This window comes from Haemaphysalis longicornis, unplaced genomic scaffold (genome assembly GCF_048455015.1).
Source record: "Haemaphysalis longicornis isolate Haplotype H1 unplaced genomic scaffold, Haemaphysalis longicornis Haplotype H1 scaffold_10, whole genome shotgun sequence".
NCBI classification, from domain to species: Eukaryota; Metazoa; Arthropoda; class Arachnida; order Ixodida; family Ixodidae; genus Haemaphysalis; species Haemaphysalis longicornis.
In genome coordinates, this window is record NW_027526204.1 from 107,713,389 (window position 1) to 107,739,405 (window position 26,017).

Here is a 26,017-nt window from a genome sequence, read left to right on the forward strand (position 1 = left end):
TGTAGCAAATGTAAACAAGTCATAGCAAAGTGTGTCACAATCAAGAAATTCTAGCAAATCAATTCTGGTAAAACTACAAGCAACATGTATTTTCTAATTTCTATGGAGTCTCTTACTTAAAGGGACCCTGCAGCCCTTTTTCCAACTTTTTTTTTATCTTAAATGCTTGCAACACTTAGTCACCCAACACACCCAGAACTTAGATTAGGAGGCCGCAAAGTACTTCAGCCAAAAATTACGGCTGTGTACTGATTAGACAACTTGGAAACTAGCTCAAAAGGTTTTTCTCTTTCCCCGACTTGACTTCCTTGAACCGCCCAAATTACGTCACTAAGATCATGTAGCGGCTCTTGGCAGGTTTTCCTTCAGTTACAGCGGTTATTGCTTTCGATAGCAACTTTAAAAATGCAGCCACAAAAACAAAGCAGAAAGGGAAGGAGAATCTGTTAGGACGAACAAATCACGCAGTGCCGCCTTCGTGCCGCTCCGTGCTTCCAGACGCGAAGGAAACTGTGAAAGCGTTTATTGAAAGTGTTTCCGTTTGCTTTTAGGGCGTAAGCGTTAAATAACTTTCAATGCTGTATGTGAGGTGCAAACACTTGTGGCAAATTATATAGAATCTTCAAAAAAAATTTAATTTACGCGATCCGAGCATCAAACCGGGAAAGAAAACAGCTGCGATAAAGAGTAGGCCGCTGCCAAAAGTTTAATGCCAGCTGCTCTAGAAGTGGGAGGAATACCGAAGGGGGGCACCATGATGATCCTGGTGATGACTAGCGATCCTAAAAAGCTTAGGATGCCTGTGGCCATGGTGGGGGATTGAGGAACGTTCTCACGGTGCTCTCTGTACGGCCAGCCAAGTGGTGACGGTCGCGGCCTCAAAGTTTACAAAGCTCAAGAGCAGATCAACAGGAGGTTCAACTAAGCGTTCACCTTTGCATTCTTACCCAGTGGACCGCAGACGTCCATCGAACATCCGTTGGACATCCGGTGTCGGACATTTTGACGTCCGCAGAAAGCCAGCAGACGTTTTACGGACGTCCGTGGGATGGTCCGATGCAAAGGAATTGCTCATCCTACGAACGTCCGACAGCCGTCCCAGCCGGATTTTCCGACTTCCGGCGGATGTTCAAAATCGGACATTTCCAAACCGAAATGTACAGGGGACGTCCAGGGGATAACAAAATGCGGATATTTGATGTCCGCCAGACGTCCGTTTCTGGTCCCAAATTTTTCGGATCAGGGAGAACCTGTACTTGCTGTAAGCCTCAGTTCCTTATTGATAACATGCCTTGAAGCACTACTCCAGCTTTAAGAATACTTGATACAAAAGCCAATTCTGGAGCTTGTTTTGGCACAACCCTAATTATAAATGCTTGCGCCATGCACCCTGGGGACAGACAACTCCACACCCTATTCATATGTCTTTCCAAGAGCGCGAACAGTGATGTTACAGGAGTGTAATACAGTGGAACGTTGCAAGCTTATCATCACTTTTCAATAAGGACTATGCATACACTCCGGGCTTTCTGTCAGCATAAATATGAATAAGTAGTAGCAGGCAGTTAAAAACTCGGTGAACAGGATGCTTCAACATGACAGCCCACAGTGTATACATGGTTCCATATTGAAAAGCGGTTACGTTATGATAATAAGCTCGCAACTTTCCACTATGTTATGCTACTGCAAACATCACTGCTCCCACTCTTGCCAAGAAAGATATGAATAGGGTGTGGAGTTGTCAGCCCACACAGTGCGTGGTAGAAGCATTTATAATCAGGGTTCTGTCAAAACAAGGTACAGAAGGGGCTTTTGTATCGAGTATTCTTAAAGCTAGAGTAGTGCTTCAAGGCATGTTATCAATAAAGCGCTGACATTTACAGCAAGTACAGATTCTCAAGTTTATTATAGACAACTGAAACCTAAACTACTAAGCTTTATGAATCTATACCGAGTATTTTTGGGATATTTCTATTAAATGTTTAAGACAAAACTTCCAGCAATGCACGCTAAAGAACATACAGCTTGAAAAAGTGAAGTATTGAACAGTTAAACACGCTGCCGAAAACAAATATGCTGAATGAAATAGATCTAGCACACTGCAGATTACATGTTGCAAAGTATGGCATGCAAACCAGATGAAATGAAGTCGCAAAGCTTGAAAATTCTTTATTTAACGCTTTATAACCTCCACTGTAAGTACAACCTTTCACGTGCCAATCGTGCTTCATGCCAGGGACATCTTGGCTCAAACTTTTCCCCAACTCCTCGGTCAGCACCTGCAAAACCAAAAGCAACAATTTCATGTTTTTTGTCCTATATACGGCTATATTATTAGATACAAAAATAATTTTAGCCTGCTTTTGAACTATTTTGGTTTGCTCGACTATACAGCTAATGTAGTGCCATGCCAACAAATACCAATGATGTTTGAAGTACTTTTGACTCCACCTTTCAAAAAAAATTTACGAGGCATTGGGGATTCCTTACTGTTGGAGTTTTATGTCGGAACATGCCTCTGTTATCACTTCATGGCGAACTAAATTTTTGACTCTTGAAACCTGTACAAAGCCAAATGATAGCTGAAACAAGTAGGATTCGCAGTGCTTCGCTAGATTCCCTCGATCTCACTGACAAGCTGCGCTGTCTTGCGCACTAGCATAAGCAGTTTGCGGATAGGGTACTGAAGAACAAATGCATATCCTAATTTTAAAAAAAAATAAACATTGCATACCTCCGTTGCATCGAGCAAAGCTGTTCTATGCCCACCGAATATGCTTCTTCTATTTGGTCTCCTCATCAAAATTATCTAATTGACATGATTGAGTCTATTCAGAATCGAGCTGCTCGTTTCATATCATCTAATTACGACCGATACGCTAGCATCACCCAGATTAAACATGAATGCTCCCTTCAACCGTTACACACACGTCGCTCCTTAGCACGTTTATGCCTATTTCATAAATATATTTATTCCTCGAGATCATCTGAGTTTAATCTTCACCACCCAATTACCATGTCACGTAGACTGCACAACCAGTTCAGCTTCTCACGCATTTATGGTTCCACGCATGCCTTTAATTCATCTGCCCTCCCACGTGCAATACGCCTTTGGAATGATCTCCCCGACGTTATCGCATCTGTTTCATGCCACGAAACCTTTCGACGCCATTTATCTGATCATTACGCACCGTAATGTTTCCACTGTACATTTTTTGTATACCTTTTTATTTTATATGTTTCTGGCTTTTAGCGATATTCATTATCTCCGAAATGCGCATGTTGGCTGTGTCTTTCATGAATTCCTGTACCTTTGATTGTATACATACCTACGTGCAGTAGCTATAATACCATGTTTGTTAACTTCAGTTCACATTCTTGACTGGTGTTTTTCCTTCTTCAAACATTGTATTTGCTCTGTTTTGACTTCTTACTTGTGTTTATTTTCTTGCCTTGTGGCATTTTTTTGTTTCTCTGTCGGTAGTTCCCCTTTACAAATTATGTGCTCCCCCTTACGCTATGCCCTTCCATGGGCCTGTAAGGTATCCTGAATATGTTTTCACCAACGCGCTTTGACGGCATCTATCAATTATATGGTGTGCGCGCCGTAGTGGAGGCCGCCGGATTAATTTTGACCTCCTGGGTACCTTTAACGTGCGCCTAAATGTCGTACACACGGGCGCTTTCTCTTTTCGCCTCCATCACAAAAGCGGCCGCCGCGGCCGAAAATCGAACCCGCGTCCTTGGGCTCAGCAGCACTACGCCCTAGCCACCGAACCACCGCGGCGGGTATTGACGGATACGTGCGTCTACAAACGCATACAGCAAGCACGGTTAACATATTAGTGCACACTTTGCGCTCACGTCAGCAAAATGCATTTACTTCGCCGCGTTCGCCGGCATAAGCCACACCACTACAGCCGCGTCCTCTCTACTGGGGTCGTGAAATACCCACCTAAAACACACCGTACGGCTTTTTACACGTTTCGCAACACCATGCCTACATTTCCACTCAAGGCCAATGCATAACGCATCTCCGCAACGAGCTCACACAGTAAAAATTTACAACCCTTTCCGTAAACTTGAGTGGACGTAAAAGGTAAATGTAGCCACTGCGCACACCACGTCGTAGGTCGCGCCGGGCTGAATGCGAACGCCGGCATACTCAACGATTTTGTCTTTCAACGAGAGCACGTGCACGTACCTCTGATAGCTTTACGGAAACGGTATAACTAATTTATTGCGCCTATGATTGCGAAGAAAAGATGATTCTCTGAGCGCTTTGGCACTGTCATTCAAAACGCGCTAAGCCACTTATGCCTAACTTCGGCACAGCGTACGGCGTTTGCAGTACACGGAAAGCTATAGACGATTTCCCACCCCCTCCCCACTCACCGGCACTCATAAAAACGTCTTACCTTTTGTTTAGGACGCAAAAAGATGTATAGAAGAAAGCAGCAGGGAAGCTAGTTGGCGCTTCGCAACTCGCACACATAAGCGAATGGCTATGGCTATACGGCTTGACGTGGCTTGTCACAGTGTTGGCTTTGCATCGCACAAAAGACAAACGAAATTTAGTTACAAAAAGAATACACTTTAGCCTAATTAGCAGCAAATCAAACAATGCAACATTGTATATCAACCCAACTGTTTTTATGAAACTTTACTGCTGTCCTTTTTTAATTCCCGCATCGAGTGTTTTGTGCGCGAGGGCTACAACTATTGAGCTGACAAATTGTTTGCCTCCCGCTGCAGGAAGCAAGAATATAGACAGTATAATTCACTCGGGGCTAATTACGATAAGTTCTTAGCATGATTGCGGAATATTGCTTCAACCATGCAGACGTACGATGGGCGTACAGCGTACTTTATTGATGGGACCACAGTAAACGTTCATGCACAAATGTAGCTCGGACGTCCGTCGGACCAAATTCCATGGACGTTCACGTTTCCCAGAAAAATACATCCGAAGTACGTCCGCCAGACATCGAGCGCGGGACTTGGACGTTCGGCTGTAAAACGGACGTCTTGCGGATATCTGTGGTCCAATGGGTTAGAAACATTATCCTCGATATTTTTTTTTTCCCGTGGTAAATGTGGAAGAAAAGAAATTATCCCCTTATTTTGTTGCCAAAGCAAACTTTCGGCTTTACTGGAAGGCTTATTTCCCGTTTAGTTTCGCTCGTCCCTTACCTTCAGTTCTGGGCCGCTGTTATGTAGCCTAGCTCCTTCGTCACATTCTGTCACCAGCCTTCAAAGAATCAGGACCGGATTCGATCTAAACTGATATGTTCAAACGGGCGTAGTTTTGCCTCTGTCTTTTTGGGACCCCGAAATATTTTGCAGAGCGACGCCTGTAAAACGGCGTTTTGCGATACAGCTATGGTGGCAAAACATCCACTATGCAACCAAATGAGGGATAAAATGCCAGTGTCTGGAACGTTCGAAATTCGTTTTGGACGTATTAGGGTTTGGGAAAAAAACCTTGTTAGCTCACTTCATTCCTTTATGAGACACTCGAAAATGAGTTCCTTTCCATCAAGGATTGATTATAACAAATGCTCGAATGTCTGGCTTCACTATTTCTACCGCAGGACAATACTTCCGATAATCGGGGCCGTGGTCCTAGTCGTCGGAGTAATAGTGGCCGTCTTCGTGAGCCTCCTTGTCATTGGGCGCTCAGACACTCCCATGGTAAGAAAGTAGAGCCTTAACAATAGCTAATCTCAGTGCTTTTACAGCGCTCCAAAGAGCGCTCCAAGGAGACACATCATGGCGTCTACATAAGTTGGTAGTAGTGTATGTCTGGTTAGACTAGCTGGGTATACTTGCCATCGCCATCATCGTGGTTGTCTGCATAGTTATCATTGCATTGAGAGCTTCGTTGCATACGCATCCGTGCATAATGCCTTCGTGCTATTTACGCCAGCTGCCGAACAAACCCTCTTTCGAAGACCCTTAACCACTCCAAACAAGTGTCACACAATCCATTTTTTTGTCTTTGCACACGCCTTAACACAGTTGGTGTTCTCGTGTTGTCACACCCTATATTATAATGGCCGTTCTGCTAGGTTCGACCGGTTTCACTCATTCACTGCTTGTGGCCCTTTCTGGTTACTCGGGAGGCAGACGAACCTCGCGGCGAAGCCAAATTTACCGCGATTGTTCAACAGAAACTGTGCAACTCGTATCATCGAACCTTTCTTAAAATTATATCACAACTTGCTTGCAGGCGACTATATAATTACTTTTTGTGTCCTTGACTTTTGATAATTAGATTGCTTATAGGTGCATTTGTAAACGCTAACCAATTCTCGTCTTCTGTGAATTCATGGGCAACTAAGGTATTCGTATGCTCACATACACGGCTGTCAACTGGCCTTTAAATCAACTCTCTCATTGTTCTGGCTTTATTTTTGAGTCATTAATAGTTAGTTAACATTGAAGATATACACACCAGAGATTTTCGTTTTGCTGTCAAAGCAAGGGTTCCAACCGGCGGAAAAGGCCCAGTTCCATTTACACGCCGGAGCTGTTGTAAGTCGGGCCTTTTTGTCCGTCTGCTGAAGGTTTGGCGCCACGCAGATGTAGGAGCAGGTACCCAGACCCACCGATAGAGGGTGCAGGGGTCTCACGTATCTAAAAACTCACAAGGAGCATTTAAGAATGAAAGGCAGAAGAAACGCCTCTATCATGAAGCACAGAGCACTGTGCGGATATAACAGATATGAAGTAGTGAGAGGAATCTGGAAGGGAGTAATGGTACCAGCACTCACGTTTTCAAACGCAGTAGTGTGTGTCAAATAAGAGATTCAATCAGGGCTAGAAGTAAATCAAAGGCCGTAGTTCGATTAAAATTAGGAGCACACAGTAAAACAACAAATGAGGCAGTGCAGGGAGACATTGGACGGGCATCCTTCGAAGTGAGAGAAGCACAGAGCAAAATATGTTTTTAAGAACGACTTAGAAATATGCATGATCAGAGATGGGCGGCCAAATTATTACGGTATCTTTACATGAAAAGCGTGGACACAGAATGAGGGTAAAGAACCAGAAGGCTCAGTACAAAGTATATGAAACACTGAAGTGCAGGGGAAACGACCAAGGCAATACAAAATGAAGGAAAGAAACAGACAACGACCTGGAAAAAGAGGATGGATGCGAAGAAGTCCTTAGATATCTACAGGATCGGGAAGCAGGAATCACAAGGGAGAAATTAATATTCGATAATACCATAGGGAGTGCATTGCTTTTCGAAGCCCGAGCGGGTTGCTTGCGGCCAAAAACGCTTATCCGCGAGCCGGTACAGGAAGAACTATGCGCAGGCTGCGGAAATGAGCCAGAAACCATGCGACATATTGTAACGGAGTGCAAAAGTATTCGTCCAGTCCTCAGTGATACAGCCATCCAGGTTCCGGAAGCCCTTGGCTTTAAGGTTAGCGGAAAAGTGAAGTGGACAGCAGTAGAGGTCAAAAAGAGGTTAGAATGTTGGTGGGAAAAGAGCAGAGAACAATCCGGGAAGACATGCGAACAAACACGTCAGACTAGCCCAAACATTTCGTAAAAGTATTTTCTTTTTATTTTGACATTACTTTTATATGTTTTGTTTGTATTTTTTGGCGATGTGATTGTACAGTGGCGTTTCGACTAAGGCCGCTGTGCAACGCCACCCCGTTACAAAGGGGAAGCCACTAAGCATCATCATCATCAGCATGTTCCTCCCCCTCCCACTGGTGAAGGGAGGATCCCACAGCTCGCGCACAGTTGCGGATTTCTTCGCGTGAATCGGAGAATTTGCGCGGCGATGGCGCTGCTGTTCTCGCGCTGGCGCACTTTGACATTCGCGAAAAGAGGACCACGGCTTCACTGTTTCGGAGTATTTCACTAGGCCTCGTTGATTGCCATGCGCTTCATATGGAAAGAACTCCGAAAGACTGCGAGCGGCGAGTCTTCCTAACAGTACTGCATTAAGGACGCACTACACCTGTCACTATGGCTGTATGGTGTATGGCTGTTGCAAACATTTAGATCATACAGCAGATTTTGTCATGCGCGCAGCACAGTGTAGAGTCATTCACACCCTAAGGAAAATTTTCACTGTCTCTAACTGACATTATTACGCTTAAACAAAAACACAATGAAATACCCACTTAAGGGTGTTGTCATTTACAGCCCTCTTTCAAATCCGAAACACATAGATGTCGTGTTAGAGAGGGTATTGTAACCAACGAATGCAATATGTACTTCGGGTTAAATAGAGCATTATAAAAGACAAAACACCTTCTCACGAGCTGTTTTCTTCGAGTTTTGTTAGGTCAAAAGGTGTTGATAGAAACATAAAAGACCCGCTAAGGGTGTAAACCAATGCAGTGTGTACGTTCCGGGATGTATGTTACACGCGCGCATGTCGAGGGTGCCGCCATGCTTGAAGAAGCAGTGCATGCTTCCTGGTAGTCCCTGCCTCAGGTGTCCACCACATCGGGCGAGTGCGTCGGCAAGAAGGTGTCGGTGGATGGCGTGGACGTGTACCGCTGGCTCGGGATACCATACGCCGAAAACACGGCGGGCAGGTACCGCTTCCGGAAGCCCCGGCGGCGTATCGAAAAGCAGCGCACCATGGCCCAGGACCCACGGCCTCCGTGCCCTCAGTTGGTGAACCACACAGTGGTCGGCAGCGAAGACTGTCTTCACATGAACGTGTGGGCACCGAAAGGGGAGTCGGGATCCGGGTTAAACAGAACCCTAGTGTTGGCGTCTGTCAGCTACTGGTTCCAAAGGGGATCCAACAACGACCCCGACTGGGCCGAGCTGGCAGCGAAAGGTAACAGCACCCTAAGCTACAGGTTATTGATGGCGGTGCATTGTAGACAAATGTCGCGATATTCCTTGCAACAAATTTCGGGCTAACACCTTAATATTTGCGCATCTCGTTGGCGTTGAAACTTCGAATTTTTTCCCGTTTGTGTCGATGTTGGAAAGGGTTCAAAGCAATCCTTTATAAACTTGATTGACCCATTTTGGAAGGTTGGTCACAAATAGAAATTTCTTGCTTAAACAGCTGCTGTAGCGAACGAACTTAGTTAACCCACGGATTATAAATTGGCGTGCTTCAGGGTTGAGACATGCTGTGGTAGTGTAGTGTTGTGGAGCTTTCGCAGCATGTAGAGATGCGTGTAGAGAGGGGCATATGAACAACCGGTTGTACGCAACTTACAGCGTGAAAGGAAGCTCGCTGTTTGGAAATTTAGTAATTTACCCTCACCCAATATCGCTTGACAGATACTTGGTTCATGCTAGACGATTGAATTACACTACGTAGAGAAGAGGACGAATATAAGAGTGTTAGATGGCGATCATAACTTGCAACGTCTACTGTTCAATGAAACGAAAACACTCATATATACTTCCCGCCAGGGTCACACGCAAGCAAATCAGGAGCCCCACCACTTGTTTCGGCGTAGCCAAGATCAAAGGGCAATCACAACAAAGCAATTCGAAAAAATGGGGTAAACATAACAGTACACATCATAAAATAGATTCAGTATAAAAATAAAATAAAGCGTATAAAATCAGCAGTTGTCATTCTGTAGACAAATGATTAAAAGCAGAGCCACAAAGGCATAGAATCACTTAACAGATTTGGGAACACGAACGCAGTGAACAAATTAGAGGGTGCGTATCCCGAAGTTTGGACGCTGACTATATTTTCTGGTGTCTACTGTTTTTTTTACCGCGTTTTATGGACTGGTTTCCTTTGTTGTGTTTGACTTGTCGTTTTGCTTACCCCGAAAGCAATAGTGCGGCTGCTTATTGGCTTGCGGGTGAGCACAACACATACGTATGTGTTGTGCTCTTCCTGTCACCCTCCTGACTTTGTCCTCGCCTTTCAAGCACTGTTCCTTAACTTTTTTCAATAATTTACTGGCATCTCAGGGGCGTTCAGTGATTTTTACATGGCGAGATTTCGTTGATGTTTCATTGACCTCATTCTTGCACACTCTTCATATATTCACAAGGATATCTTCGATTTGGATTCATGTAACCTCTTACAAAGGTCAGCGGAGATGCCCTATTGCCGCCGCTTGAAGTACCACGACCACGCTCTGTGTGATTTCTCGTTTACAAAACACAAAATAGATATATCGAGAGTAGTCTTTAATGGTACCGGTGTCGTTAGCCTCGCAAAGGTGCCTAGCTTGTTAAAACAGAAATTGTTCCACAGGGAGTATCCGCAGTGAAAACATTGCGTGCGGGCACATTAGGAAAATATTTAGAGACACGCTCCGTTCCAGCAGGCATGCGTGCACGAATATGGAACGCAGGTAATAAAGGAACAAGAAAGAAAGCGCTCATAGTGAACACCCGTAATTTCTTAAGACAAACATGGGCCGCATACTTGCAGGTGTGGGCAATACCGCCTTTTTAACACCACAAACCTGACAAACGACCTTCCGGCGGTGATACTGCATTGTGTCGCAAGCCGCTGTTTTATTCACATGTATTGAGTAGAAATTAAGATAACAAGGTTAAAGGGGAATTTTAGATTAGTTAGCTGTCTGATGAGTTGAACGTAACGCAAGCGGATATGATCTGTTTGAAGACTTAAGAACCAAGTGGCCACACTGGGGGAAGCATGAATGAAGTCAAGTGGTTTCTTCGCGCTCATCGTAGGAAATGGCGCGATAAAGATCGACCCACCGTGATCCTACGGCACAGCGCGCCACAGCTGGTAGCCAATGGTCGGCAGGTGGAGACGACGTCGACGACAGGGGAGCCAGTGAAGGCGGATGCGGTGGCGCGTGCGTGAAAACTACAAACCCAAAAATGGACGCCTCCGAGAATAGCAAAGTGGCTTTACCAAACGTCACGTCGGGTCCTCTTCTAACCTTTCTTTCTTCCATGGTGAAGGCGCTTCGTCGTTTTGGGAGGTCGCCCTTTAGTGCTTTTATATTCCGCGCACCCACAGCCACCTCCGCTTTCACTCGGTTCCCTGCCTTCTACTTCGTATCGGCCTACGAACCATTGCATACAGACTGGGGCACGCATTTCCGTTGGGCCTCGGTGGGCCGGCATTCGGTGCCGTTGATAGGATGCGGTGCCAGTGGCTGTGATGAGCGTGGAAAAACCACAAGACTTAGTCCACGCTTCCCACCATGGCCTCTCTTAAGCTTTTCTTTTCTCCATGGCGCTGTCCGAATCGAGTTCCAGCGAACAGTACGAAGGCGTGAAATCAAAGCAGTCAACAAACCTTCCACGAATTCATAACGGGAGTGGGAGGGGAGGGAAGGGCTTCGAGGGTTGGAGTGGACAAGCATAAAGTGCACATCATGGTCGGAGCAATATCCTTTGTCGACATTTGCATTGAAGAAGGAGGATACGCTGCACATTCATTTTACGATTCCGCATTCCCGTGAAATCGAAACAGCCGACGTAGTGGTGATGTCCCCCAACATGCGTCTTGGAGTGCTCGGATTCCTGCACCCGAACGAGAGCACCGCGAAGGACGTGGCGAAGGAAGACGCCAAGGAGGCCGTTAAGTGGGCTGTCGACAACGCGGCTGCCTTCGGTGCTCACCCGGACGCGGTCGTGCTCGTGGGGCACGGTTCGGGCGCGTACATGCTGATCGAGGCGGTTTCCAGCCTCAACATCAGGTGCACCCGAGCCATCTTGGAGGGTCCTGTGCTTGGCGCCTTGTGGCCTATGAACATGGTGCGCTCACGCTTTCTTCCAGTCTTAGCCGGATTTCTTCGATATATACGGTGCTTGCATTTCTAAGAAGTAACGTTACCTTGCCGAACTTCCATGGGTTCACATTTTCCAGTGCCGTCCAATGTTACACGTCTATTGGAGATCCACCTTTCCCCGCCTATCGCGAGACGTGACCTTACAAAGATGGTGAAAGGAAACAGGGTGCGATGGACCCCGAGCTCAGCACTTCTTTCTCTTCGGTTATCCAGGGTCTTGATCTCACATGGCCTGTTTTCGAGAATTACTGTGGGAGGTGCACCGGGCTTGTTAAGTTGTCAAATCTACAACTATACGTGGAGAGAAAGCAAGGCAATATTTGTAAAAGGTACCTCGCTGTTGTCCCGCTTCCCGTGAGACGCTCTTTGGTGCAGCGGGAGGGCTTCGCAAGACGAAATACAGTTAAACCTGGATGTAACGAAGTTGACAAAAAAATTCGCAATTTTTCGTTACAACCAGGTTTTCGTTACATGCAGGTTTCGAGCTAAGGCTCGCGGGAATGAAGCAGAAACGAATCCAAAATGCTAGACATCAGTGAAGGTGAACTCACCCTACATGTATTTATCTCACAGCTAAAAACTGCGTGAGTTGCGACTCGTGCTCCCGCACAAGTTAAGGCCTTACACGGCGCTCCAAAGAAGCAAGGTCACTTGCCCCTCTATTAACAAGCGTAACTTAAGTATAACTTTTGCAATTTGGCCCTCTTAGGCAGTCCCATAGGTTAGTCTCATCAGGCAAACGCTGGAAGCGGAGATCCAGCGCCGCTGGCATTTCCGTAGGGTTTCCGTAGGAGATAAAAATAGCAAATTAGATATCATTTTTATTCGTTCTCGCCTTGCATTCATTTCGCAAAAATTCACATCTTTTGAGGCTGCACTCTTATACCGAAAAAAATAAGCTTAAAGAATCTTCGAAAACCTAAACCATCTCTTGCTAAAGAAAGTTAAGAGAAACGGAAAGGTTTTTTATCATCATAACTGTGTCAAAGCAGCGCCAAAACCTTTGCTAAAAGTCCGTCCAATCGATCGTTAAACCTTCAAAGACCGAAATTGCAAAGAACGAACCCATACGATGATTTCACACGCACTAAGCACACGCATCTACGAACGATCTAAATATGAATCGATGCGTGATTTACGCGATAAAGGTTTACTATTGCACTCCTGCTCAATGATTCATGCGTGTATTGTCTTGGCTAGAATTGTTCCTTTTCGCGATTTTCAAGCAACCGTGTTGACAGAACGGAAGCGAGGTTTCACGCACGCGCCGTGTGTCCGGAGATCGTATCGGAGCGTTTTGGTCGTCCAGCCGGTCTATGGGTAAATGCATTAGTTTTCTACATGACACCACCGGTCCCACTGAGAAAGCTTTCGCTGTAACGTTTTTATTGTAGTTTCTTGTAACCACAGACAACCACTGAGCGTGTTCATTGGCAACGCCAAGTAGAGATGGAACGGTTCTCTGCGGTACATGAGGCACGCTCGGTTATACATTGTTAGCCTGGACATACCGCCATATGTCTCTCCAGTGGATATTTTTGTGTGAAACTCTAGGGTACAGGCGGAGGTCGGTTGCTCTGCAGGATAATGGTTTGTCGGGATATGCCGAAAGGTCACGCTAGGGAAAAGTCATTAAGGTGTATGGGCTGGCTAGGGCAGACTTAGCGGGCATGGTGCGGCAGTTACACGTAAGCATCACGAGACGAGAGTCCGTCTACGGTAGTCCTCACGCTATATAGAACGTACCAGCGAGCATCAAGCTACATTGGCATTTGCTGCCATTATCGCCCCAATCTTCTGCAGCAAAAAAAATGAAAAGCTCATACTAGCACGTAAGACCTCAAGGTAGCGAAGCTGTCCACAACCTTCACGACTGTCACGAAGGTTTAAGTCCACGATTGCAGCAAATTTGGTACTTCTTTGGCGCCGCAACGACCTTTGCTCCACCATTGTTGCTATAAGTGTGAGCTTCTTTCATTTTTTTTGAAGTGATAAGTGGACATCACCTTTGTGGAGGCGTACACTATGACGCGTCTTTCTCGTTCCGAGCAACTGTTGCCATGATTACGGCGAACGCGTGTTTCTCTTGCCAATGTTGGCGAATCTCCTTAAGTTAATATGCCAGGCTTAAAAAATGTGTGCCGGGGTGTGCTGGGCTGTCGTCGGGAGGCGCGCACACAAGAGCGCCGGGCACTTTATATCTTATATCTGCTAACAGCGGATGGTCGTCGCGAGGCCCGCGCTCACGTGCGCGCGTTCGGCAATTTCTTGGTATTTTTAACTGCAGGCTCTAATCTTGAATTCACCGCGCAAACAAGAAACGAGGGCGATAGGGATGGAACGACACACAGGCGCTGAATAACAACTGAAGTTTATTGCTGTGACGTCTGGCATATAAATACAGCACAATTCAAGGCAACAAAGAAATCGACACGTAACATGTGAAAAAAATCATAATAATTCTGCCACGACATCACTGCCACCATGTGCTTACAAACCGTTTAGACAGTTGATTTCTTTTGATGATAGCGCGACAGGAGGGACGCTTACAGACTTTGCTTCTCTTTTTGCTATCTTATTAGCCTCAGTAATTTCCCTCGCCAGTATATGCTTATTTCTACACAATATTGTGGTACTGCTGAAGATAGGCTCGCCCGCAGGACAGACCCTACAAAGTACTCCTAGATGGCCGCTTTTGCTTTTTTTCCACGTTGTAACTGTGTTCTTTTATCCTATCATTAATACATCTCTCCGTTTGCCCGATATATTCTCTGCCACACAATAAAGGTATGCTGTATACTACGTTTGTGGCCCATGGGATGAACTGTCATTGGTGCTTTTTCCTACAAACCTCACAACTCGGGGTATCGCTCTTCACGTGTCTAGATAATCTGGAAAGTTTATCTGGAGCTCAAAAAACAACACTTACATTGGCACGGTTGGCAAATCTTTTTAGATTATGCGATACCGTATATATGTACGGCAGTACTGCAACCTTCCCTTTCTTTTTATTATTCCGATCACTTTCTTCCAAGTTACATTTTATTTTGACATGTTATGTGCCGATTTCTTTGTTGCATTGATTTCTGCTGTATTTATATGCCAGACGTCACAGCAATAAACTTCAGTTGTTAGTCAGCGCCTGTATGTCGTGCTCTCCCTATTGTCCTCGTTTCTTGTTTGCGCTGTGAATTCAAGATTATGGAACACCAACTATCCCAAGCGTCAACTTTAACTGCAGACACAAAAATTACGACTTGCTGAACGGCTTTGCTGTTAACAAAAGCGCGATTATCTAAACTCCCAGAAAGATAGAAAATGTGGAACCACAACATGTACGGGAAGCGCCCCGGGTCCTTTATGGAAAAGCAAAACTATTTTTAATTTTATGCCGGCAACTGAGACGTTACATTAGAGATAATGTTTTCTCTTTACATCTGTCCCCGTTTTTTCAGTACTCCTCGCGTACACAGAAAGCCTAGGTTTCCTTTCCAGAACCGTGCCAACTATTTCACTGCTATTTCCCCCCGCCTAAGTGCTTAACTGCACGAGTAATGCTTGCGGTTCATAAAAAAACCGGGCCGCCCGTGGTAACCCCCAGAAAAATGTCGATGAAGTAAAACTAAAATGAAACTTAAAAGGCGACATGCCAGGTTCCTGAGCACGGGCGCTGTCACAATCACTACGTAACTACAGGTGTGGTTAAAGGAGCCATGAAGAGAAAACACAAGTTTGGTTCATTCAAAAGATTGTCTCGTTAGAATCTACTGACACCACTTTTAACGTAAACTTCGCTCAAATAAGCTACATAATTAGGAAAAACGGGAATGGTCATGCGACCCACCAGCTCATTTCCCGCAACAGAACCTATGAGCTAAGCTCTGCGATTGGCGGAGGCTGGCAGAAGCAGACGCAAATTAGGTAGAGCTTACAAACTAGACGAACGAGCGATTTGCGCTTTAATTTAGGGCACATTCTTTACAAAGCAATAAGAATGATGGGGCAAACAGTGGAAGTTACGAAAGCACATGTAAACATAGAAGTACTGATGCGTTCTGCTGTTCGTACTGCGCACAGCATGCTTGGTTTAGCTGCACAGCACTACGGGGCTTGGGGTTGTCTCAGACGACACTGGCCGATTGACGCAAGCAACGGTGTCTTACGTGACCCCATTTGTCGAGCGAGCACTGTTTCAGGGAACGAATATTTTCTCCCAGAACAAAAACAAGCCAGGTTTAAATGCGGGCAAAAACAAACCAAACGCTTGCCACGGTATGGTGGCGCCATCTAGGTTACGGAACGTAAAGAAATGCGGGAACAAACCAACACCGCTGTACAGGGTGGAGACAACCTTTGAACGGTCCCGTGCCGCCGCAATTGGGCCAACGGGCTCAACGCGCTATTCTTTTCGTTTCCCACGAGACCCAGCAACGCGAAACAGACAATATGATTCAAACTTCTTCAGTAAACCGCGTTGCGGCGATAATTTTAGCGCGGCTTTGACACAATGACTTGCTTCGGCGGCGAGCGAGCAACCGATATGGCGGCGCCAGCGTATACGTGTCTCTACCCTGTACGGCGGATGCGTGAATGGAGGTACTCTAGGCTGCAGAGCGGTCGGTTCCTGTGATGTCATTTGGGACCACGAAAACGCACGATTTAGCGGAAAAATCAAAATTTTAACCTAAATTGTTTAATTTCTCAGTGAACAAAGCACCGTTTGTATCCGGACAAGCGCTGGGGGCACTATAAAAAACGAAATCTTTCGAATAAAACCAACTTGCATTTTCTCTTCATGGCTCCTTTAAAGTGGAGCTTTCTCTGCCTCCCTGATGATGACCGTCCGGTAGTCAAAACACAGTACAGCTAAGCGGACTTCGCATAATAAGTTTTACAAAACAATGATGATGGCCAGCGGAGGCACATGAAGCGTATGAGTTTAGATTGTCGTATGAGTTTTTACTAAATTTCCACTGGGTCAAAATTCAGTCCAAACTCATACGTTAACCAAACAATGCGTCATAAAAGGAAGCTTCGCGTTCAGCTATCGTCATGGTTAGACAGCGGACAGCGTGATTTTAAATGCATAGCATTTTAGTAACTCACAATGTCACGCGGCGTTGGCGTGCCTTGTCGTAGTCCGCATGCGCGCCTTGTCATAGTCCGCATGCGCGTCTTGTCGTAGTCCGCAGCCAGGAAGAAATAACAGTTTCCGGCGCCCGGTTTCGAACCCATGACGCCGCGGGCGGAGCGCAAGGTGCCCGGCGCACTACCGACCGAGCCACGAAACCCACACAGATTTCGATGCACCGAAAGCGCCTTATATCCTTCACTCATTTCTCGTTTGTTTCGGAAGCGCCACAAGTTGTCCCGCGCCTCCAAAAGATGGCGACACGGGTCCCGCGATCGAGAGATACGACTTGCCGGCGCACCCCCTCGGAAATGCTGTGCATTTGATCGTGCCCCTCGCGAGGGGGATGTCTTTTTTCAACAGTGGAGCTGGTCAAACCTCCTTCTGCTTGTGCGTATTGTTGAGAGGAAATTCCGCCCGGCCAAGTGGTGAGGAGGAAATTGCTGGGCCAAGAAATGCGAGAGTAAATGGCGAGGACGCAAGAGGCCCACGAGCAGGGGTCGGGAGTGCGCGCTTCAAGAAAACGGGGTTCGCGAGGTCCCGGAATCACATCCGGTGTGATTCCCAGGACCTCCCCAACCCGGCAAACCAATAGGATTCCCGCGACGTTTACGCCGTGAAACCTTCAACCTAACCTCTGGGCGACCACAAGTGCGGGGGGTGCTATGTTAGCAGCGGCGGGAAGCGATAGCATGACCTGGCCATTGGAAAGACAAGAACGCATTCCGTGGTCGGAATCGAACATGCTTCCCTCGTATTATGAATCCGGCATCTATCCGATAACGCCCTACCGTCGCACTCCGGGTGCTAAGCCTTTACTTTGTGATCGTAGCGCAGACGTTGGCTTTCGACTTTACTTTGGATTCGGACTTCAGCAGTTTGAAAACTTTAGGAGGGCGGATTGTGGGCTGTCACTTAACTCAACTTGCATGAAGCAAGCTTCTGTCTAGAACCTTATTTTCTCTTAAGAAGCAGGCATACCTAAGAAAAGCCAAGTTAAAGTTAGTGAAGACCACCAGCTCCACTGATTCCCACTCTTCGCATCTAAATTTAGATGGCGGCTTAATTTTTTACCCTGGAATTTCTGACCAAAGAGCAGCTTTGGACATCCCGGAATCTGCACAAAACTCCTGTGGACAGGCAAATAAAAGAGACCATATATTATAAAGCTTGTGTCCCTCCCTGCGCGACACTTTGAGGATTTATTTATTTCAAGCCCAAGAAATGATGAGAAAGCCCATGTAGCCATGATCGCTTCCCATTTCATCTCTATCCGGTTAAAAGATCACCCTCGAAGCCTTTGTAACCATACTTGCGGTGGTTTGTGTACTACCCCACTCTTATATTGGGCCCCAAGACACCATATATTTTTATATCTCCCCACTGCCACATTGTCTACTCAGGGCAAGCTGGAACCATCAAGGAACTTGTCCACCTCTATCAACTGCACCGGGCGGGACAGAAATTCCATTTCACTGCGTTGCTTGAGGAACTCTACTCTTGAGGTGCTTCTGCGAGCGGCTGCAAGGCTGAAGTTTCGCTTTGCACCAAGCTTGGGAGATCTACAGCAGTTCTCAAAGGGACCGGCGCTTGAAATACCTGAGGTCATTGCTGGCGTCGACATCAACCAGGTAACGGAGACCATACACATTCGTAGAACTATCTTAAACCGGTCGTAAAGACCAAATAAGGTTTCGTTCATAAAAACAGTTTTGCTCAAAGAACTGACGACCAATTTATCACAAGCTTCAAAGTAATATTCACATATTACGATAAATAGCTGAATCAGTGTATACACGTTCTCCAAAGCGGCAGCCTGGGCGAAGACTTGTTGGACGATGTGACGTCCAACAAGTGACGTCCAACCTGTATTTTTTATGTTCTCAGTGGTTGAAATAGAAGGGAATGAGTTACCGAAGGCTAGATCTTCAAACGTGGCCTTCATTGCGTCTTTATTGCGCTACTAGAGTTATACTTCTGTATTATAGCCACTCGAAGGGCCACCGCTTGTATTGTACCTCAACTACCCGCTGCTGATAAGCAATAAGTGCGTAAACTTCATCAACGCTGAACGTTTTGTTTTCAACGTGGGTGTTATAATACTTCAACGAATAAAATGTCGTGGGCTGCTGTTGGCGCATTTAAATACCTAAAAATGAGAAATGTCGACTCTCCAGGTATGCCAAATAGAAAGATTAGTTCGTATACAGGGTGTCCCAGCTATCATGCACCAAGATTTTAAAAAAAGAGAAATGGCGCTGCCCGAACGAAACCTAGCTAATATTGTTTCCAAAAAGTAGAGTAGCGCCCCGTCATTTTTTCGTTAATGAGATTTAACTAATTATAATTATTTATCTAACTGGACAAGTGCAGCCCTAATCATTGAAATGACAATGGGACACTTGTAGGTAACCACGAGAGGAATCTGACTAGCATTTTCACCGACCAACTAATTGCCTATAGTTAGCCATTTATTCTGACTGATAAAGAAACTCCGCGAAACATAAAAAAATGGCAGCATCTCCCCTCCGTGGATGATGGCGAGGGTGCGGAGTACGGAGACTCGAAATGACGTCCAAGTTGCGCCCCGAGTGAGATCCGATTTGCTCCCCGACCGTCATTCAGTTTGAGCCTTGAGTTGCACATTGATTATTCCCTAAATTACACTGCAACTCGAGGCTCAAATCGAGTTTCACTAAATGGTGGTTGGCGCACGGATGGACGCGGACGGACATTGTGCGGTCCTAAGGTACTAGGCACCCAAAATGCCACGTAACACCGCTTCCACGCGTATTATAGGGCACTTAATTCTCGCGTCCGGCGCTGGAATCGAGGTACCCTAGTGCACATCACAAGTAATCGCCCTCAAATAAGCTGATTCCAACCAACTGCTTTGCGCTTCCCAGGTCCGAAAAGACAGCGCATCACCTTGGTAAGGGCATGAAAAGAAGGAGCAGCAACAGCAAGTGTCGCTGGACGCGTATAGCTGATAAGCAACAGACTCGGTGGCGATTTCTTCTTTGTTTCTTTTCTTTATTTCATTCTGGCTAACTCTGACGCAGCCTGTTCAAGGGCATTGCTTTACGATACGCGCGGGAACGCCGTCACGTGGTATTTTTCATATCTTGAGGGGATTCTTTATCCGTGAGAATAAATAAGTCCGCAAATCGTTCGCCGGTAAACCAATTACCAAGTTAGATACCTCTCGTGGGTATATACGTGCCTCATTGACACTTCAATGATTAGCGTAGCACTTCTCGAGTTGGATAATTATAATCAATAATTCAGATCCCATTAACGAAACAATTACTGGGTGCAATTCCACTGCACTGGAAATATTACGCGCTAGGCTTTCTTCGAGTAACACCATTGCTATTTTTGTAATCTTGGTGCACGATAGCTTGACCACCCAGTGCACAAAGGTAAAATTATACACTCTTGTTCTGAGCACAGGGCAGTTAAGGCCCTACCTATGCAATCTGTCTCCAAGTCGACCATATCTTACAATACACAAAATCACTAACCACAGCTAAAGCACCACCTTCGGAGTTTTTGCGTTTGCTCTATTATTTTAGTGGTTTGACATGCGTTGTGACGTAAATAAGTGAAAGGCGATATGTTTGGCTAAAGCCGAGTTCCGGTTGATATAGCAATAGAAAAGAAACGGTGCCATTCAATTCATCCGTAATCGTCTTTCGGCCAGAATATTTTTCATCATATAAGTGTACTGCTGGCCATCGCGTCTAGCCTTTCGTTTTAACTCCAAAGGTTAAAAGGTTTTCATCCATAATTCCGTCAGATGCCTTGTATGGGCAGTTTCAGGGACATGCACAGGGGTCCTGAAGCCGTATACGAATGACTCGTCGTCGGCAGCACGCGAATCAAGGCGTGCGCGACATCCCTCGTCTTTGGTAGGGGGACCAGGATGTGGATATGTGAGTGACCATCTAAGCGGGGGTGTTCGGGCAACTCTCGTTAGGGATAAAAACAGACCGTGAACAGACTTGTTGCACAACAAAGCATGTCTGTTTTCGCTGTTAGGAAGAAGCGTTTGGGTAAGAACTGCTTGCAGTTCCAGCCTCCAGGGCACTGCAGACAGCTCGCTTGCCCCAGAGAAAACCGGATCCAGGCTTTCGGTGCAGGTGAAGAGCAAAGCGCTTACCATGCAAGCGGTGCCCGCTTTGGGGCACATCGCTGCCCAAGGAGGAAACGGGGTAGCGCATTGCAAAGGCAGGTTTTACTGAACAATAGGCTGGAAGGGGGTGGGGGTGGTGCACCAACAAAGTTGCGAAGCCGGAGCACTCCTATTCTATGCCCCAAACTCATGGCCAGAACATTACGTCGCCGAGGGATAAAATGGATATGGGGAGGTGAAATGGTGGATATTGGCAAATAAAAGGGGAAGGCAAAAGGGAAAGCAGTGGTCTCAGGGGAGCCCTGGTCCCTCCTCCCCCCCCCTCCTCTGGAGCGGCCAATGTAGCGGACGTTCAAACGCCAATATACACGAAACTTAAAACAGGGGAGTTTTTTGTGCAGTACAGATTTGACAGCGTCGCCTGATCCTCTGACTACAGCGCTCACAATATTCACAGTAATAATAGTTAATTTTAATATTACGGCAGTTACTTCAACCACGCGTTTTAGGTAAAAATTGCCCTGTACTATTTGGCGTTGCCGCGAGAGAAGTGCGGAAGATGGCAGATGATCTTTTAGGGAACACGAAGCTAAAATTAGCTTTGCATTTGTGTCACCGCGCCGGTATTCACCCCATCGTTGTAGCCAAAAAGACTTTTAGGGGGGCGTTGTACGCCAGCGGTAAAAAAGTGATCTCCGCTCCAACAAAGTTTCAGTCAATTTTCCCCTTTATTAAACGGACAGCTTCGTTATGTTTGTTTTACATTATAGATAATTGATGAAGTGTCCAAATAGTCAAGACCAGAGATAAGGGCGAGAGGAAGGGGACGGCGGCATGCGGCGTTCAGAAGAAGTCGGGGCTTGTTCTGACACAGAAACACACCGCCTTTGGCTACACGCTTGATACAACCCCCTCGTAGGGGCATCCCCCGTGTTGCACGAGACAGTAGCGGCCTCTGTGTATGCAGACGTGTGCGTTTCATGGCACGTGCAGGTGAAGATCTTCTTCGACGAGTACGTCAGGCCGGTGGCGATGGCAGCTCGCTACGACTCAACGCCCGATAATCTTTGGAACTTCACACTCAGTTATTTCTTCCCGTCCGACTGGAATTGGGACTATGGGGTGAGAGAACTCGCCCGGTACGCTGGTACGGAGAACCAATTGCTGACCAATTTGGCGCTATACATGGGCGGCTGCGACACGCGCTTACTCGTCCGAAAAGCGTCCGTGAAGGGGTTCCACTACATGACCGACGGCGCGGAAAAACAGCTCTTCGAACCTATCCTGGACATGGCGGCCGTGGTCAACTTTATCAAAGACGGGTAAGCAACGCTGTTACGTGACACACGCTCTGGCGTCTGGAAATTTGCGCTGGGCTTTGTGTGCTGGGTGGTCAGACCGGATTTATAGCCGGCCAATCAAAACACAGTGGGGAAGGGGCGGGAGCGGCTCATTCGTCGTACACCGCTGGCACCTTTTCCTCCAAGCCCGAGACTTATAACTTCTGAGCTGCGCACGGCATCCTCCTACTGCTCAAGGGTTAACGCAAATGCATTCTCATCTACACGCGCAAAGGTGTAAACGTATGTTCCCGTATTTCAAACTCATTAGGCTGGCAGGACATGGCGGGTGGAACGAGATGCACGAGAAACCAAAACAGAAATAACAGAAGGAATCATTTTGGCAAGCAAAGCAAATCTTTGCGAAATCCGGCTGTTTTCTTGGTTTCATGGGAGGGATTTTTTTTATTATCACCTATTTTCTCTCGTTATTTCTTCTTGAAAGTTTTACCGCGGAAAATTTAAAACAAATGGATTCAGCTTGCCCTAGTGGTGGAAGGCTGTAGAAACAGCAGAGCTGGCGTCCCGTCACGATTCGTCGACAATGTTCTCCGTGACTGGGAGGCCCGGATCATTTTGCGCCCAGCCTTTCACATCTCTCCGAGGCTGAACCGCATCAGCACGCGTTAGACCACGCGGCCACCGGCTTCGTGAGCTCTGCGTCTGTAACGCGAACTCGGCATCTGTGCTGCCCACTTCAGGCGCGAACACACGTGAACTGGCGAGCAGAACACCCCGCGAGAGATCACACCACGAGCGCTGGGCCGACGCCGGCCGCTCCTCACGAGGCGCATGCTCACGTGCACTCGGTTTCTACTGCGAAGGAGTATACCTTTACAGGCCAAGGGAATTTTCGTGTGCGCGTCAGAAGAAAACAACGAGGCTTCTACTGGCTACACAAACTAGTGGCACCGCCACGGATCGAACCTCGACCCGAATAGCGAAACGGCGTGAGAGCCTGTCATTATTCTGACTAAGTTACGCCCAAACGTGGAGATGTGGAGACAAAAAGTGTACTCAACCAGCACAGCGGCGGGTTTCCCACCTGGGCTCACTCAATCCCTCGTGTGAAGTGCTAACCGTATAATGTATAACAACGGCGTTCACGTGTTTTGGACTAGTGCCGAACTCAACAGCGTCTGGAGAGGGGGGGGGGGCGTGCTTTATGGCGGTGACGCATAACACAAAAGTGAGGGGAGGCCGAGAGAGAGATGACATCGTAGCCGCTATGATGGTGATGATGATTGCTATTGGTATCCCCTTTGTAGCGGGGCGATTACATGTCATCTTACTGGAAAGGGCTAATATACCTATGTTTTATACTCTTCGTTTAATACTAGCGCTGCTTAGGGCAGGCACAAAATGCTTATTAGGCACAAAATGCCTTTTTTTCTGTTACAGGCGGTAACCGTCCTAGGCAATATTTCCCCCCTCTAATTTTCGCCCACCAGCATTCTAATCTTCTTTTCGCCACCTCGACAGTCTTGAAGTTCACTTCCTCTGTGCTACTCTTAAATCCCAAGGCTTCTGGAAGCCGAATATTTCCCTCGTGTACATTTGGATGGATACCCTCACCTACTAACAATATGCGCCGCATAGTTTGTTTCTTTTCCGCAGACAGCGCATACCCCACCATTTTGGAAATACTTCCCCACAAAGCTTAGTTCGCAAGCAACCTGCTCTACCCTCAAAAAGCAAAGCACCGCCCTCGGAATCATCGTAAAAATTTTCCTTTCTGATGTTCAATATCTCGCCCCTGTACAATTCTAACGACGTTTTAGGTTCCATTTTTTCCCCATTTATTCGTTTCAATCTGCCTTGCCTCTTTTTTTTTTTTTTTGTTACCTTGGCTGTTTTGGAGTCTTCACTGTTCCTTCCGTATTTCATCGTTAGCCTTATAGTCTTCCTTAACCACTGCGTGTCCACGCTTTTCAAGTATGGACACCTAAAAACCTTAGCTGCCCACCTTCGTTGATCCATTGCTCTGCACCTCATCTCGAAACATATTTTACTCTGTGCTTCTCGAACTTCAAAACGACGCCCAGCCCATATTTGCCTGTACTGCTTCGTTAGTTTTTTTTTTCCATGCGCGCCTAAGGTCAAACGGCCTACCGTTCTCTGGTTCACTTCAAGGCCTGGAGCGTCTGATTTTGGACAGAGTACAGCATTCGCAAATGTGAGACCCGGAACATTACTTATTTCCACATTCTTCTCACTACTTCATATTTGTTATACCCCCACAGATCTCTATGCTTCATTATAGCTGCGTTTCGCTTTCCCTTACCCTTAAAGGGACCCTGCAACACTTACAATCGACTACTCCAAATGTATTTTAAGGTAAAGTCTATTGTCTCAGCAATCTCCTCCCGCAAGAGTTATGAAAATCCGTTCACTATCGCCGAAACTACATGCGATGAGAAATCGCCCATAATTGTTCCCTCCACTCGACCACGAACAGCGCCACGAAAGCCGCACGCTCCCTGCCGGAGAGAAGGGCGGCTCGCGGGGTTTTCTCCGGCGGCCTTCGATATGTGACAGGCCGGGATAGTTTTTCCCTTTTCTCCGAAACGTGGAAGGGTTTATTTCCTGTTTGGTGCCACAAGAAAACAGGCACGGCTGCCTGATCGCAAGCATGCGCTCAGTCTGGTATAGGGCGTTTTTGAAGCAATAAACGTTTGTGTCATATGATCTGGCTGAAAAAAATCTTCACTCAAACTTCAAATTCCTGACCCCATTCATCTCGCACCCTTCCTGCTATCCCCCTTTCATACTCCTTTCCCCATCCCCCCGCGGTCCTGATAAGGTGTCGACAACCCACCAGTCAGACAGTTTTGGGCACCTTTCCTCCCCCTTCCCCACTCCCCGACAACCTCAAAGCAAAGCAAAGCAAAGCTCCACGGGCACCCAAAACACAAAAGAAACGTCAAAACTGTGCGTACAGGCTCAGGCATAGAAAGAGGTTGGCACACAGCGCCGACAATGGCGGATCGTCACAGGAAATGCGAAAAATAAGCCGCGAAGCGCACCAGCGACAGCCAATTGGCAGCCATGGCCTCAATGACGTCGTTTAGGCCATGCCAGGGATGGATAATGAGGAAAACTGAAATGAGCGCGGTTGATTTTTTCGTGTCTTTCACAGTCTAGTATTCTGTGCGACCGCAGGTACCTGTTGCTGTCAGCAACGCGATATCGCCGGTGAAGGCGAGGCGCGCGCGCACAGAACCATTCCGGCCGGCAGCGGCCAGCGGGGGCAGGCCGTCTCGAGCAAGCAGGTTTCGCGAAACTAGCGCTAGGGTGGCCACCCTACCAGCGCCAGCCGCGCGCGGCCCGCAATGCCGCAAAGTACCGCCCGCAAACTCTGGAAAATAGCGTGCGTCCGCAAAACGCAAACCCTCCTTTTGCGGACTGCGCATGCGCACTAGGTCGCGCGCAAGGAATAGCGCGCGCTAAACGCTAGCTCCCGCTATGTTAACGTCGTTCGTGCGCTATGCACAACAGTAATATTTACGACTGGCGTAATCTAGGAGAAATAAACAAGGAGTTATCGCCCCCTGCCGCAGTCACTGTTGCGGTAACGTGGGTAGCACAGACACAGGAGGGACTAAACGGTAGAACGAGAAGCACTTCAGGCTCAAAACGACACGCCCGCACAGGATGACGACGACTG

The 26,017-nt window shown here is 47.0% G+C and overlaps 1 protein-coding gene across 1 annotated transcript; it reads left to right on the top strand.

Annotated features, from left to right (window-relative positions):
* Positions 1–754: 754 nt before the first annotated feature.
* Positions 755–22,336, top strand: LOC144160008 (cholinesterase-like). Its single transcript, XM_077691635.1, has 5 exons — positions 755–811; positions 8,455–8,821; positions 11,426–11,709; positions 18,279–18,506; positions 22,004–22,336. The coding sequence occupies exons 1-5, from the start codon at positions 755–757 to the stop codon at positions 22,334–22,336; spliced, it is 1,269 nt and encodes a 422-aa protein (XP_077547761.1).
* Positions 22,337–26,017: the final 3,681 nt, after the last annotated feature.